The sequence below is a fragment of the Sceloporus undulatus genome, chromosome 3, assembly GCF_019175285.1.
Source record: "Sceloporus undulatus isolate JIND9_A2432 ecotype Alabama chromosome 3, SceUnd_v1.1, whole genome shotgun sequence".
NCBI lineage: Eukaryota > Metazoa > Chordata > Lepidosauria > Squamata > Phrynosomatidae > Sceloporus > Sceloporus undulatus.
In genome coordinates this window covers 201079979-201096419 of record NC_056524.1, presented here as the reverse complement: position 1 = coordinate 201096419, position 16441 = coordinate 201079979, and the positions used below count along the sequence as shown (strand labels likewise).

The window sequence follows — 16441 nt, the reverse complement described above, 5'->3', positions numbered from 1 at the left end:
CCTGGGAAACTTCACTCCACAGAAGATAGCAGAGGTTCCTGTCCAGCCTGGTGCATGCCATACAACTGTCCTGGTCCCCTAAAGTAGCCCATTTCCTCAGGTATGGTGGGCAACCCTACCCCAAGACCTTTGCAGGGGCACAGGCGGAAATTGCTTTGGGCCTCACACATGAGGGGATCCCACGTATGGAAAGGACACATCAACACTGGCAATGCCGCATAGTTGCCAGCTCTTTTCACTCTGAACCTCACTAACCTGAGCTCCGTAGACCTACTAGGGAAACAATCACAAAGCAAATTCTACCGGTAGCACCTTGAACACCAATTTAAGCAAACATCTCAAACAAGATGCGGGCCTGTGGCTCTATCACCAAACTCTTCCTCTATGATTTTTAACATCTATGCCTGAAGAAGAAACCAGTGAGCTTCAAAAGTTAGCAAAATGATTCTGCACCTTTGGACTAGAAGGGACGTAGCCAAGGGGGGGGGGGGCGGCGGTCTTGGGGTCCGGACCCCCTCTTCCATTAGAAAAATGAATGATATGCTGCTGCGCTGCCGCACCCAAGCCTCATTATAATGGTGGCACTTAGTCTGGACCCCCCCCCTTCCTAAAATCCTAGCTACGTCCCTGCGGCTAGCCTAATATAGATATCACCCTGATGCATATTTTTGATTTTGTTGTATTCTACTGGTGGCAGTGCCCTTTTGTCATGACAGCTTGAGCAAAATGTTTACATCCATGGGCAGTGCTAATAGTAGCAATCCAGCCCAACCATGCTCAGACAATTATATGTCTATGCCACCTGTTTTCTTCCAAGGAATCAAAGGTTGTTTATGTGATATTCTTGATCCTCTACATTTTATGTGGAAAGTTAGGTCTGAGAGTCAGTGACTGGGCCCAAGTAATCTAGTGAGCTTCATGGCTGAGTAGAGACTTGAACATGGATTTCCCAACTCCCAGTCTAAACTACGATCCAACTCTAAACATCATTATTTATTATTATTATTATTATTATTATTATTATTATTATTATTACCCCACTTTTTAGAAATACTACTACACACTGACTCTGGAAAGCAGACACAGCTATTCTGTCTATCACTATCTTTCAATGGCCCCAACACTCTCTGTTGTGACAAAAGACTGTTCAATAAAACAAGTAAAAGAAGATCAGAAACCAGTTAAAATATTTTGATGGCATTGTGATAAATTTATGGAATACTGGAAAGCTATGCACCTAATTATCCAGGAGATATTAAAAATTAAATTTAATGTGGATCCCAAATTGTTTCTTTTGAATATGGTGACTGATAGTAATATATAAGAAGAATGTATGAAACAATAATGTTATATATGATTTCAACAGCAAGAATGTTATTTGCTGCTAAATGGAAGGACGAAAACTGTCCCTCAATCGATGATTGGCTTATCAAACTGTATGAATTTATGGAGATTGACAAATTAACTAAATTATTACAAGGGAACCCACTAGAAAATGCTTGGAAAGATTGGGACACATTTATTAGTTATTTAAAAGAACATAAAAACTCTAGTTACTACTTTGGCTTAGAGTGAAGTCTTGGTTTCTGTTATTAAAATTTGATATGACGGAACATTGGAATTGTGAATTATAACTTCAGAAAGTATGTATATATTAGTAGCTTATCATAACAAAGAAATCCAAGTTAAGGAAGTCTAGTTTTATTTAAACGTTTTACATTATGTTCATGCAGTTGTATATCCTTGGTAGTTTTTAGTGTAATGGGGTGGTGGGAAATATATGTAAGTTTCCATGGTTTATGTTTAATGATTACTGTTTTGTTTTGTTTTTATGTCTGTCTTAACTATCTTATATGTATGTTGTTCTTAACTTGATTCAATAAAAACTTATTTTACAAATATTTTGGAATAAGAAATAGTCTAACTTCCTACTTATAGACAATTTATTTGTAAACATCCAGGAGGGCAAGAAGATAGCATAATATACAATGAATCACTGAATATAGGAAGGAGTAGGAACATTAGAGTCACATTATAAATGGAAGTTGGACTTATAATGGGTTTTTTTAATAAAAGAAATTCAATAAATCAAATAGTTTTGCAAGTTCCACACAAACTGGTAAGAAGTTGACATTCATACATAACAAAACATGAGGCTGACGGTATAAATAAAAACATATTTTATTTGAAGAAAGGTTAATTACTTATGACACTACATTTATATTATTTTTGTGTATACATATATGGGTTATTTATGCCTGATTTATTGATACAGGACATATGATCAAAGATTGGACATGTTATATTAATGACATGAGTGTTCTATTGAGTTGCTAGTTTGTAACTTTGTTATGTTAATACAAATATTAAAAAAAAGTTTCTGACAAATAGTATTGATGGAAGGCTCTATTACTTTTCCAGGTAGCTTCTGGGCCCAGAGTGGGGCAAGGGTGCCACTTTGTTTTTGCTCCAGGAAACAAAATACATTCTTAAATTAGTCTTGCTCCCTGACAATGTTTTGTATAAGAGTGGGAAGCCCCAGGAGTAATTAATCAAAAACATTAATTGCAAACAAAATGACTCTCTCATCTTTACAGTTCTTCATCCCTGCAGCTTTACCTAACCAATCCATCTTATCTCTATACCTGACTTACAAAACGTGATTATTCAGCATTCCAAGTCAGGCAGATAAAATGCCAGTCGCATGAGCAATTTAGGATGCTTGACATGAGTCACCACGCTTCCTCCTCAGGTAAGGACACTCCCTTGTTTTCTTTTCCAGCATATGTTCAAGATCCTTGGTATTTGCCCAACGCCTCTCTTTCTTCACATGGCATGTTTTCAGTGCTGCCTTTCCTCCTTCACCTTTTCAAAACTAGAATTTACATACACCCAGCTAAGACTGGCCCAGTAGAAAGAATCATATAGCTTTTGCAGCACAGTGAAAGAGAGGACTGGTTTTGGCAGTGAGAGATTTTGGTTCCAAGCAGAACTTTCATTCCTGTGACTCAAAATACTGAGATAAGGTACCTCAAAATGTGACATCTGCTGCTGCGGATATGACTCCAGCATTAACGAAATCTATATGTTTAATTTTCAAAAGTACTTTATTCATTTTCTCTCATGCATCTTCATGTTCACCCTAAATAGTTTCTTTGCTTTGACTTGCTTGTGGCATATTGGTTGATTTTGCTCAGTCCCAACTAATAAGCTTTTAGGTTCAAAAACTTAGGTTCATATAATTTTTCTAGCCTTGATCATAAAATTCCTCTGTTCCTCAGCCTGCAGAATTCAAATTTCAAGGCCTGGAACTTTGCAAACCCCACTCCCCCAAAAATTTCAAGCACAATTTATAACTCAATCAGCAATAATGCAAATCTTATCACTTTAAATGTAAATTGGGACCACCATACAAGAGCCATATAGACCAGGGGAAGGCAACCTGCGGCCCGTGGGCTGAATGCGGCCCGACAAGGCCTTGGGACCGGCCCCAGCCCAGTCCTGCCGCCGATTGCCACCGGGGCCTTTGGCGTCTCACACAAGGGGCATGGTGGGGCAATTGTCTATAGAAGCCTCAGAAACATGCATTTATCTTAACATTTTTTTAAAAATCAGCAAATTTTTTCGCATGTCCTCCATTTTTATTTAAAAAGTGCCCTCCATTTGAAAATTTTGTCCTACATTTGTCCCGGTTTATTTATTTAATTAATTTTAAAAAAATTATTTATTTATTTATTGGCTTCGGCCCCCCAGTTGTCTGAGGGACAGCAACTCGGCCCCCGGCTCAAAAGGGTTGCCTACCCCTGATATAGACGTATGTTACCTCACAGAGAGTGGAGGCAAAGAAGGTTCAGATGGATGAAAAGCAGCAGTGGAGGCAAGGCCAATTTTCAACAATGGCCCCTTATTGCAGCCAGGAGTGTACAGTCTATCCAAGGATGTTTTCAATTCATTGCACGACTAATTAAGACTAGTTATGTGAACACATTTGAGATAGTGAGCTGCCATAGTTCTATTTGAGAATGTGGTGACTTCAAGCAGAAGATGTGGATGCAAGGAATTGACTTTGATCAAAAGGGAGCCTGTACAGATATACTTCAGTTAATGAAGTAGCTGAGTTTCTGGGCATTGCTTCTTTGAGAGAAAATCTAGTAATAGAGGGAGAAATAACACAAAGAATAGGAATACATTACTTCGTCACAAAAAAGAGGAGGAGGTCAACATGCTTCAGCAAAACTTCTATTCAAACCTAATAATATGGATGTATTACCTGAAACAATCAGATCAGGTAAGCCTTGCATAAGTAAACAAAACCTTTACATCCTAGAAACCACAAGAGAGTTCCTTTCAAAATGCATCCACGGGTGACTTTTTTTGCTGTCAAATACAGGATTACACTGTTCATATATTTCAAGGCTGTGAATCTTCCATGAAAGAAATGTAGGGTTATGAAGAATATTCACAAAATTTCTTGTTCTTGATGAGAATGGCTAATTCAGCATAGTGGGATATCTTTCCAGCTATCACCAGCCTTGAGAACACCAATTCAATAATCCAACACTCAAACCACTACGCCAAGCTAGCTCCCAGGTAACATGCTACATCTGCTAAAATTCCCTCCACTACACAACCATTAAGAGTGCCCATTATCCCCACACCTTGGACAAACTGTAAGGTGCTGGCTCAAGGTCTGGGTGTATCTGAGGTGTGGTACACACCGTCTTCAAAAGGCAGGCTGGAGCCGACACTCACTGCTGCGCAGCATTACCGCAGCAACCAAATGTTGTGATGCTGCTGTGCAGCAAAAAAGGAGCACACAGAAGCAGCTCCAGTTTGCTCCACCGCCACAAGTACCGTAGGACATTGCAGTGACGTTCAGCTGTGCTGCGTCATTTGGACGCGGCGCAGCTGTGACATCATCGATGCATGTGACATGTGGGTGGGGCTGCGTAATCATGGTGCCCCCCCACATGTACTAGGGTTATGGACCGTGCGGTTGCCGCACAGTCCCTAACCCTAAAATCGGTGCTAGCATGGTGTAAAAGGGTGGTCTGTACAGCGCCTGAGTTTCTGCCTAAAACGTGACCCTTTTAGGGGAGCTTGGGCCAGCAGCTCTCTTTAATACCTATAAAACTGAGAGGTTTTTTTATTGCTTCAGGTTTAAAAAGATTGAAAAAAAAGAATGGTGATTATTTCCCAGTGCGATACCAATCACCTCCTTTGTGTATCTGATCTTGCAAAGAGAACTTCAATTTTACTCCATATGAAATGAAGGGACAGTTTTCTCAGGAGGCTGGACAGATTTCTGTGGCTCAGGGATAATGCATCTCTCATTATTTTCTTATCTGTTGTTGCGATGGTTGCACTCAGGAGCAGGCAACATAAGTGGAGCAGTGAATAGTAAAGCATGGAAAATATAAACAGTAAAGCACAGAAAATTTGTGGGTTTCTTGGGAGAACCACAAAAGACACATGCACAAAATACAAGATGGTTTTGTTGACTGGGCCCAGGAGAAGATATGTTCTGGAGGCAGTGATTGTGGCTCAGTTCTGGAACTGGAATGTGGATTGTCACCAAACCCTTAAAAGCTTCTATCCTTGGAGGCCAGCTAAATGTGTTCTGCTACATCATTATAACTTTGAAGAATCTCTTTTGCAAAAGGAGTTTTTAGAAAACATAAAATAAGGAAAGGGATGTTATATAAGGAGAATGTATTTTAAACCTGAAAACTATAAATGGCTTTTAGGACTGTAACATAACAACTACATCCATAGGAAAATCACACAGGGTTGTTCTGCATGAAATAACCAAAGAGCTATATGAAAAAGCTATAAGAAGCAAATAAGATCTGTTCTTGTCAGAGCTTGAAACGTTACTTTTTAACTAAGGAATTTGGACTTCCATGGTTTAAAAATGTAAGCCCTGAATTTAGCACACCCCTGTGTTAAAGGTGGTGTTTTCTGGGACTACCAGCTATCACTGCAACTCTTTGAGTTGTCTCCTACAACAAGCTCATGCTCCAGAAAGGAACCTGTGCAAAAAAGGTACATTAAGACCTACCTTTCTTTCTCTTTGCACATGTACCCAAGGGGCTATTTTGCATGGAGCATTAGAATCACCTGAAGCAGTCTAGTGGCATACATTCATTTAACAGAGTAGTCAATTAAATATCTCTACACCAGAGGAAGAGGATTTTTAAACTGTGTCACATCATTCTCCGAGGGCTGAAACCACTTCTGCATAATTAATAGGAAAAGCTATCCTCTACCTTTGCTGAGTAAAGGCTGTGTTGAGTTTCTCATTGCTTCTGATAGAGAAAGGAACCAGTGAGCATTGAGGCAGTTCTGAATTAACAACTGGATTATATATATTCAAAGATATGAGAATCAAATTCGGCCTTCCTTGCTGCTGGCAGTCCTAGAGGCTATTCTAAGGTGATGCATCACATCACCTGCTTGAGCCCCATTTTAATGTCTTTGGCTTCTGCTACGCTACAGAACTGATGTAGTTTGACACTGCTTTAACTGTCATGGCTCCATCCTACAGAGTCCTAGGATTTATAGTTTATTGTGGCACCAGTACTCTTTGACAGAGGAGGCTAAATGTCTCATAAAACTGAAAACCCCAGAATCCATAGCATGGCAGTTAAAGCAGTGTCAAACTGCATTATTTGTGTAGCCTCAGTGGGCTAAATCCAATGGCTAGTCTCAAGTACACCTGTACAGATGCAGCCTTAAAGATGCTTCTCTCCCATTCCATCTCAAGACTGTGGTCAAGTAGACACCATGATCATTTCAGCATCAACTTAGCTTCTCCTCTCCCCACTTGCTTTTTGTAGCAGCTCCCCTGATGGTGATCTGGAGATGTGAAAAGTATGCAAATTATCTGTGCCTTTTTATTGGGCATACAAAATATATTACTGTCATGTATTTTGGATTATAATATGAATTATATTAAAGCCAGTGGGGTGTAGTGGTCTGAACGCTGAACTTCACCTATGGAACACTGAACTTCACCTCTGGAGACCAGGATTTGAATCCCTGCTCAGCCACAGTAACCCACTGGATGACCTCAGGCAAGTCACACTCTCAGCCTCAGAGGCAGGCAAGCCCATTCTGAACAAATCTTGCCAACAAAACTCATGATCGGGTTGCCATAAATCAGAAATGACTTGAAGGTACACACACAACAACAGTCAACTCTTCCCTTTTCCCAAGATAGTAATTTTTGGTGCACAACAATCAAGCTTCCAGACAGATGTTTAAGCTATCATTAGTGTACCAGCCTGAGCCAACAATCAGGCAGAAGACCACATTCATGATCTCACAGGACACAGAATTCAGATTGATGCCAATTGGAAGAACAATACTCCAGTTGCCTTGGATGCAAAGCCAGATGCACAACAGTAGGACAACAAGGAGAACATGGAAGGAAAACAAGAGGCCAGAGAGGTGTAGCTACACTGAAGTGGTGATAGATACACTTCTGCCAAGAAGAGGACATGTTTGTGCATGTAGCTGGGTGTTGGGATGGGGATCTTTTCCAGCCTATAGCCAATTGTTCATATGGCCTAGTCAGACCAAAGAAAATCAATCCTAGAATTCTTGGACTACAGAGACACAACTGAGGGAAGAAGCATGCTTAGGGGAGAAGGACAATGGATGCTTACCCTACCCCCAACTCACAAAATTCAAACTAAGCCCAAACTAAGGCAGCAACCTGGTGCAACAAACCCTCTCTTCCTGTTACCCTTATCACACCAAACTATGACAGATAACACGTTAGATTTCATCTAGTCAATAATGAGTTGCTTTGCCTTATTACAAAGTTGGTTGCAGTTATCTCACCTGTTTACAGAGAGTGAACAAAAAATCCAGTCTAGCAAGCTATAATAAACATCCCTTCCCTGCAACAAACACTTATTGAGTGTCTAGACTCATGTTAGTTAATTGACTTTAATTGGAACATCCTGAATCAGGAAGTGGGAGTCTGCCTTGGGTGCTCCATAGACAAAAGGGTGTTCCTTATGGTGTAAAACTTTGCATTCAGCATGTGGGGCTGCATACACGACTGATCACGCAGGCTGTTTTAAGTCTGTCTGAATCAAAGCAACACAGTCATTTCTTAAATTACTTCTAAACTTCTAAACTGATACTCAGAGACCAACTTTGGGTGGTGATGAATCTAACATGGCGTGGAAATTGTGTGGTCCTCTAAATGTTGTTGAACTACAACTCCCAGCATTTTTCACCACTGAACAGGCTGAGCAAGGCTGATGAAAATTAAAGTTCAACAACCTCTGGGGACCACACTAGGCAAGGGACTGGATTAAATGGCCTCAGCATCCTTTACCTCCTGATCTCTGTTCCCAATTGAATATCAAGTTTAGAAAGTCCCCCCACTTCTCTCTTTCTTGAAAAGTATATTTTCAGTGCATGAAGTGGTGTGAAAAACCTTTGGAGGAGATGAGAAGTTATATTGAAAAGCAAGAAGTCAGTTGAAACACCTCAATGTGTTATTTTTTGAAATCCTGGGGCTGTGCCAGTTCTTTGCAGTTTCAAAACTAAGGAAGATACTGCTGTATCTGAATGTCAGAGCATGCTGCTGGAAATACCCTTTACACACCCAAGATGCAGCAGGTCTGCTCACTATTGCACAAGGTTCTCCCACTCAGCTAAGGTTTTCAACTGCCAGAAACTAAAGCTAATGACACCAGGTTGCAACAAGCACAGAATACCTCTCTGAATGCCTGCAGACTGGTGGTGACACAGTAACATACTGAACAAACAGTAAACCATTAAGAATGACACTGCATGCAATTCTTTCCAGCATCCGGAAAATGTAAACAGCACAATTTATAGCATTTGATTAGTCTCAGGAACTATCTGACTGTTCAACCTTAGTGCACAAATTACTCTGGCAAACCTGCATGGAGAATTTAAATGATTCCATGGGAATCATCTCTATAGCCATCTTGGGCAGGCTATGTCAGGGATGATGGGAGTTGTAGCTCTTCACCTCTGGCTCAAACTCACCACCTGGTTGTGCACCTCGCTGACCAGTTTTGGCCAGTGGTTATAGCTTAGCAGAGTTACAGAGAATAGGCTGAAGACCCCGACAAACTCTCCAAGCCTTCTCACTCTTGCTTCCACAGAGTCTTCACCCTTCTTCAGGATCCCAGCTGGTTCTTGTAGCTTCACCCAAGACACCAGACAACTCAGTAGTCTTATATTCTACTATATACAGCTCCAAACTATCCAACACAACAATACTCAATCCACTCTACAACCCACAAAATACATTGGGATGCATAGTCATTATTATAGTCAATGCAAGACACCACCCACTGTTGTCTGTTTCCACCCAGTAGGCGTTTACACCATTCTCATTGGTTCTTTTGGTTCATCCTACAATTAATGATTTCATCATCTCAGCCTTGACCACTTAACAATTGCCAGGTGTGTCCAATTATTCACTATGCATTTCTTGTCCTTGGCTTTCAGGACTTGTTAATTGTATTACCATTTACACCTGTGTGGTTCCCAATTGGCTTCTGCTGAGTCACCCTGACTCTCACATACATTGTTTTATTTCACTTACTGTATATCCCATGTTGCTTTTTTTCCTTGACAGGCTAAACATTACATCAATCTTGAAACAGTTGGGAATTATACACTAATTTGTTTGAATTCACAGCATGCCCAGTACTAGTGGAGCAGAATGAATCACAACAAATTAAAGCACAAACATAAAAAAATGTATTTCTAAAATTCAGTAACATTCTAATTAAAATAGCTAAAGAACAGAACAACAAATTATATTCCTAATCAGATTAATTCTACTTCCTCCCTGGATCTCCAACAGAAAGGTATTGCTTGAAAGTACACTAGCCTGTGATACTCAGGCTTCTTATATGGGTATGTAGATTCTGTCTATTTTGAAAACTAAGTAGGGTTATTCCTGGTTAGTACTTTAATGGGGGACTGCCAATGAAAACTGTCAAATATATTTCAGAGGAAGGAACTGCCAAAACTATTATTATTATTATTATTATTATTATTATTATTATTATTATTATTAACCTTTATTTATAAAGCGCTGTAAATTTACACAGCACTGTACATACAATCTTTTTAATTGGACGGATCCCTGCCCTCAGGCTTACAATCTAAAAAGACACGACATAAAGGGAGTGGTGGTGGGGAAGGGACCTCTCTAGTAGCATAATAAATATAAAACACATAGCAAAACAGGAAATGATTCAATAAAACAGGACTGGAGAATGGCTTTGGTGTGGCTTCTGGACTCTTAGGACGCATGCATCATTGAAACACCATATCTCCACTGTGACTCGAAGCAGCTTTATTTTGGCTGTCTGTAACAGACCATACTGTCCTTTTCCATTTTCCTCATCTTTAAATACAAATTATGAGTAATCCAGATTCATAATAAATATTAATAGGTTTATGGAAATATGTTTACTTGTTGTTGTTGTTATGTGACTTCAAGCCGTTTCCAATTTATACCAACCCAAAGGTGAACATATTAAGGGGTTTTTCTTGGCAAAATTTGTTCAGAGTGAGTTTGCTATTATATTCCTCTGAGGCTGAGAGAGTATGACTTGCCTAAGGTGGACTCGACAGTGAGCTTCTGTGGCTGAGCAGGAGTTTGAATCCTGGTCTCTCAGAGTCCTAGCCCAATACTGAGACCACAACACTACACTGGCTCCTTCAGATTTTCTCTGTTATATATTGCAGGTGCTTGGTATCCACTGGGCTTTGGTTCCAGGACACTCCTACCCCTGTGGATACCAAAATCCATGAATGCTCAAGTCCTATTATATACAATAGCATAGCAAAATGATGCCCCATATAGAAAATGGCAAAATCAAGGTTTGCGTTTTGGAATTTATATATTTTTTTGACTATCTTCAAGCTGTGGATTCTTGAATCCATGAAATAAGAATCTGTGGATACAGAGGGCTGACTATATTTCACAAACACACAAAGAGAGAGAGGGACAGAGGGAGAGAGAGAGAGAAACACTATACACACACACACACACACACACACACACACAGCATGCCCAGTACTAGTGGAGCAGAATGAATCACAACAGATTGAATCACAACAACACACAAAATGAATCCTTTCTGTAGTGGTTAATAATGTCATACTTTGATTAACCTATGGTCCCCAATCCTCAGTGAGGGCGGTCAATTGCAAAGTTGGAACATGGACCTCCACAGTCCCTCTTACTCCTCGCTATAAAGTTATCAAATCCATAGGAAAAAAGAAACCCCCCTCCTCCCCACCCCGTCCTGGTTCCTCTGCCCCTGCTTGCTCCAACTGGCAAGCTGCCTTTCCAGCTGCTCCTGCCATGGCTCCTGCCCTTTCCTCAGAGACAAGTTGTCACACATGAGAAGAAGGCAGTTCTCTGTTCCCACAGTATCTGTACGAAAGGAGAGAAGAGGCACTTTCTGATTTAATCAGGCTCGGCAGAAAACATCGCTTCCCCAAATGATGAAAGCAAATTTTCGACTTCAAAGAGGAATGCCAGCACCACGCTTACGGCTTTATGTGCATGAATCCTAGTCGTATAAAAAAGCATTTGAGATTTTCATTTCCACCTCCCTGGTTTTTTTTTTGTTTTTTGTTTTTTGCTGCAAACACTTGCTGCTTCTTAAGTTTGGGTGTTTCAAAGCCACAGACAGCTCCTTAGCTTAACACGGTTTACCACAATTGCTCCTCTCAAACTCCTGGGATATTTCTGCATATATTCCAACTGTGCACCAAGCAACCTCCTAGACATGCCATGTCCTTCCTTTGCCCCATACAGAAAATAGCAAGATGGATGGGGAAAGGTATGGACTGCAGAATAATGGTGGCTTCCACCCCATGTGGGTGGGGTGGTGTATCTGCTCGGGGTTTTAGTCTTAACCTAAAAGGAACTATTCAGGGTGCTGATGTCTAGTCTCACAGACAAGGTTTGGCATCTTGAATAGCTGTTTTCAAGTTTAGACCAAACTCTAGAGCAGTGATGGCGAACATTTTAGAGACCAAGTGCCAAAACTGCAACCCAAAACTCACTTATTTATTGCGAAGCGCCACATCCCTCTGGCTTTCTAGTAACAAACTCTGGTGAACTCTGTGCTGGGGTGACAGCGTGTGTGCCTACAGAGAGGGCTCTAAGTGCCACCTCTGGCACTCGTGCCATAGGTTCGCCACCACTGCTCTAGAGTGTATTCACTGCTCCACTTGACATGAAAGCCACGAAGATGCTGCTCCGCAAGACTGATGTAAAAGAGAAACAGAGAGCATCCTTTTCTAAAGTCCCTGTGCTGTTCAGTCTTAAAATTTGCTGAAAATATTAGCAGCAAAAGTAGCCAGGGCTGGGGAAGCTTTCCCCACAACACATGGGAATTACATTAAAGCAATTCCTATTTTGAAAGTTACCTATCTTTTTGTAGGATGTTTCATTATTTCATTCATTTTGCACAGGATGCTTTCATCAGTGACTGATGGGACAGGAAGTAGCCCAGACAAGCAACTTATCCATCTAGCCTGCTGTAGGCTACTCTGGCTGGCAGAGGCTCTCCAGAGTTTCACGCATTGGCCTCTCCATTTTCTACTACCTGATCTTTTCAATTTGATATACCAGGGACTGAACCTAGGGTTTTCTGCCTGAAAAGCACATGTACTGTGGTTCCTTTGCCTATGTATCTGCATGAACTAAAGTATATTGCTTATATACTTTACATTTTAGAACAGGAGTGGGGAAAGTAGGCCCCATGGGATCACCCCAACCTAGTTTTTGTGCCCCCCCAACACCTCCAACTCCAAGCCTCTGGTGTTTTTATTTTTTTAAAAAAAACAAGTGAAATGCTTCCCAAATGAGGCTGCCACCCCCAAAATCTATAAACCAGCCAAAAATCAACCAAAACTACTGGAAGTCAAAACCAGAAGCAGACTTCCATTGAATTAATGTCTCTATTTTTTGTTGAAAATGCTGTGGTATGGGTTGGCCATGCAGGTGAAAATGGGCCCCCTATCACAATGCAGTTGCCTAGCCATGTTCTAGACCTATTTCTCTCTGCCTCTGCCTCTCTCTCCTTCCCTTGTGAAAGGGAAAGGCAAAGATACCCACCATCAACAGTTCCTGACCAGTGAGGTACCATCATTACTGAGTAAATGGGAACAGAGACAAGGTAGATAACTGTGTTTAGCAAAGTGCACTGTAAAACCAAACCCAGTTAAGCACCCAGGAACATCCACAGAAATGACTTGCCAAGAAAACCTAATAGTAAGTTCACCACAGTGAGAAATGACTTTAAGGCACACAACAACAATCTCAGACAGATTCTTTAGGTTAACTAACATGGAGTAATAAGATACCACTGGACTGAACAACAATAACTCAGTGGGCTAAATCCAATGGCTAGTTCCGAGTAAAGCCATTCACTCAATGAGAATTTGATAAATCAACACCAACAGCTCCATTTATATACTGCTTCATACTGAACTTACAGTGTCTAAGAGGTTTACAATTGTCACTGATTCAGTGGGTCTACCCTAGTTGGGACGAAGCAATGAATTTAGTGCATGAATGAGCAGAAATGGGAATTTTAGACCCACCAGACCAGATGGCATGTACCCACATCTCCTTTGTACCATACTCTCAAGTTACAAAACAATGCTTCTGAGAAGGAAGCATGAGATGCACGAGGCACCATTCTCTTCAGAAATTGTGTGCCTGTTGACTCATGGGACACCACTGAGTTTCATAGGCTTTTATTAGTGAAGGCATACTCACAGGAGGGAGTCAGGCATGGCATAGTGGCTTGAGTACTGGAGTATGATTCTGAAGACCAGGGTTTAGTTCCCAGCACAGCCATGAAAGCCTTGGGCAAGTCCCATGCTCTCAGCCTCAAGGGAAGGCAAATGGCAAGCTCTCCTCTGACAAAACTTGCCAAGAAAACCCCAGGATAGGGTCACTTTAGGGCAGTGCTTCTCAATTATTTTCTGTCATGCCCCCCCTAGGAAGAAGAAAAAATTTCGCGCCCACCGCGCGACTGTAAATAGTATCATTTGTCTATAAAATTGTTATAAGTACACCTCTGCATAACAGAGCTTCACGCCCCCCTTTACGGAGCCTCGTGCCCCCCCTGGGGGGCCCGCCCCACTATTTGAGAAACACTGCTTTAGGGTCTCCACAAATCAGAAACGACTTGAAAGAACTCAACAATAATGATCCTCAGCAGCAGAATTCAAAGATATAGCCATGTTAGTCTGTGGAATCAGTATGTAGCGAGATCTTGTGGCACCTTTTGGGACTCACTGAAAGAAAGACGTTGGTAACACTGAGCTTTCGTTGACTTCAGTCTATTTCCTCTGATGCAGACTGAAGCCTACGAAAGCTCATGCTGCCAACTTCTTTCTTTCAGCGAGTCTCAAAGGTGCTACAGGATCATTTTTATTTGAGCCTGAGTTCCCATGGTTTGCCCCATCTACATCCTAAATGCACTGATAAGGTACAGTATTTTAACCCCCCCCCCCCCCCCGCATGGCCATGGAAACCCAGAGTATGGGCTTTCGTAGGCTTCAGCCTACTTCCTTTGCCAATCCATCTGAGGAAGTGGACTCAATCCATCTGAGGAAGTGGACTGAAGCCTATGAAAGCTCATGCTGCCAACTTCTTTCTTCCAGTCTCAAAGGTGCTGCGAGAGTTCTCTATATGCTGATTCCACAGAATAACACGACCATACCTCTGAAAATAATAATAATGATGATGCATCCGAGGAAGTAGACTGAGGTCTACGAAAGCTCACGCTGCCAACTTCTTTCTTCCAGTGAGTCTCAAAGGTGTGACAAGATCTCTCTACATCCTAATCCTCAGAGGTGGTTTTGGCAGTTCCTTCCTCTGAGAACATAGCCTTGGTGTCCCATGGTGGTCCCCCTTCCAAGTGCACACCAGGGATGTCCCTGCTTAGCTTCCCAAAAGGCTTGTTTTCAGGGTATATACCCCAAGTATCCTGAGCATGAAATGGAGTTGTGAACCCCACTCCCTCAAGTCTTCCCCAAGCAGAAGAAGAGGAAGAAGCAGCTTCTCCATCCCTGCCTCCTCCTCATTCCTGAGGATGACTCCTCAGCCTAATCTTGGCTGACTCTTGAGATGAAAGGCCAAAACCTCGAAGTCTGCAAATATTTGAGATGGCTCAGATACAGGCAACCATCCCCAAGCCCCTTCTTGGAGGGATCAGCCTCTGGGGAAGGGAGCCTGGGAGAGCCTGCCTCTTCTCAGAGCATCCAGCTTAACCATGCTATGGAATTCTGGGAAATGGCCATTCCCAGAATTCCATAGCATGGAGCCAGTGCAGTGAAAGCACTGTCAAATGATTTCTCCAGGGGGGATGCAGCAGCCCCCATTTTCTCACACCAACATCCGACTCCGGAAAAAAACAAAACCCAGCCCCTCCAGCAAAGAAAAACCCACCTCTAACGCTCCCCGTCCCAAGAAACGCTAAAGAGACACCCAACGTTCCCGGAGTGGCGTATATTTCCCGTTCTCGTCAAACGCTAACGATACGTTTGGCGTTGGAATCCCAAGAAAACCAGCTGAAACGAAAACCAACCAAGCAACCCATGATGAGACCTTAATCCTGGGACCTTGATCCTTTCCCAGGCTGGAGAGGAAGCGAACCAAAGCCTCTTACCTTTGTATTTATCCATCCTGGGGACTTTCTTTCCCTTCCTCCCTCCTATTAGTTGACTTTGACTTTTTATTTTTGCTACAGATGGAGCCAAGAGACAGGCGGGGCTCTGCGTTTCTCAGGCTTCCCCCAACTTCTCCAGGGTATCTTCTTGCTTGCTTGCTTCCTTTTGGGACGATCCTCCTTTCGCCTTGCCAAGCAGTAGCTGCTGCCTTTGGGAGGCAACTCAGTCCTCCTCTGCGTCGGCTGGCTTTCTTGCCCAGGGAGCCCCGCCCCTTGATGAGGTCACAATCGGTCCCTGGACCAACCAGGGAGGCGGATCCTTCCCTTTGGGCTTTCCAAAAAGGATGCTTCTCTTGACAGCAGCAGCAGCAGCAGCAGCAGCATCATCTCACTTGAGCCCATCTTCTCCACCACAAGATGGACTGAATGATTCCACATGGATAGATAGATAGATTATTATTTGGGATATGTGTGTGTTGTGTGCTTTCAAGTCCTTTCCAACTTCTGGAAACCCTACTATGGGGTTTTACTGGCAAGATTCGTTCAGAGGATGTTATGCCTTCCTTCCCTCCTGAGGCTGAGTCCATCCATATAGAGTGATTGGGAACACTTTTGCAAAGTCGTTTAATATTCATCCAGTTTTCTTTTCTTCCTTGTCCTCTGTTTAAAAGGAAGACTTCTAGCAGCATTGACATTGGTGGGGAGGAGGATGAATCCTGTTTATCTCA

General features: G+C 42.0%; 1 protein-coding gene across 2 annotated transcripts in view; it reads right to left on the bottom strand.

The window, feature by feature from the left end:
- The window catches only part of AFAP1L2 (actin filament associated protein 1 like 2), a 122114-nt gene extending 106193 nt beyond the window's left edge, over window positions 1-15921 (bottom strand). For both annotated transcript variants that reach the window (XM_042460637.1, XM_042460636.1), the window contains exon 1: window positions 15714-15921. In XM_042460637.1, the coding sequence (XP_042316571.1) occupies window positions 15714-15729 (16 nt within the window). In that variant the 5' untranslated portion in view covers window positions 15730-15921. The remainder of the gene's footprint in view (window positions 1-15713) is intronic.
- Window positions 15922-16441: the final 520 nt, after the last annotated feature.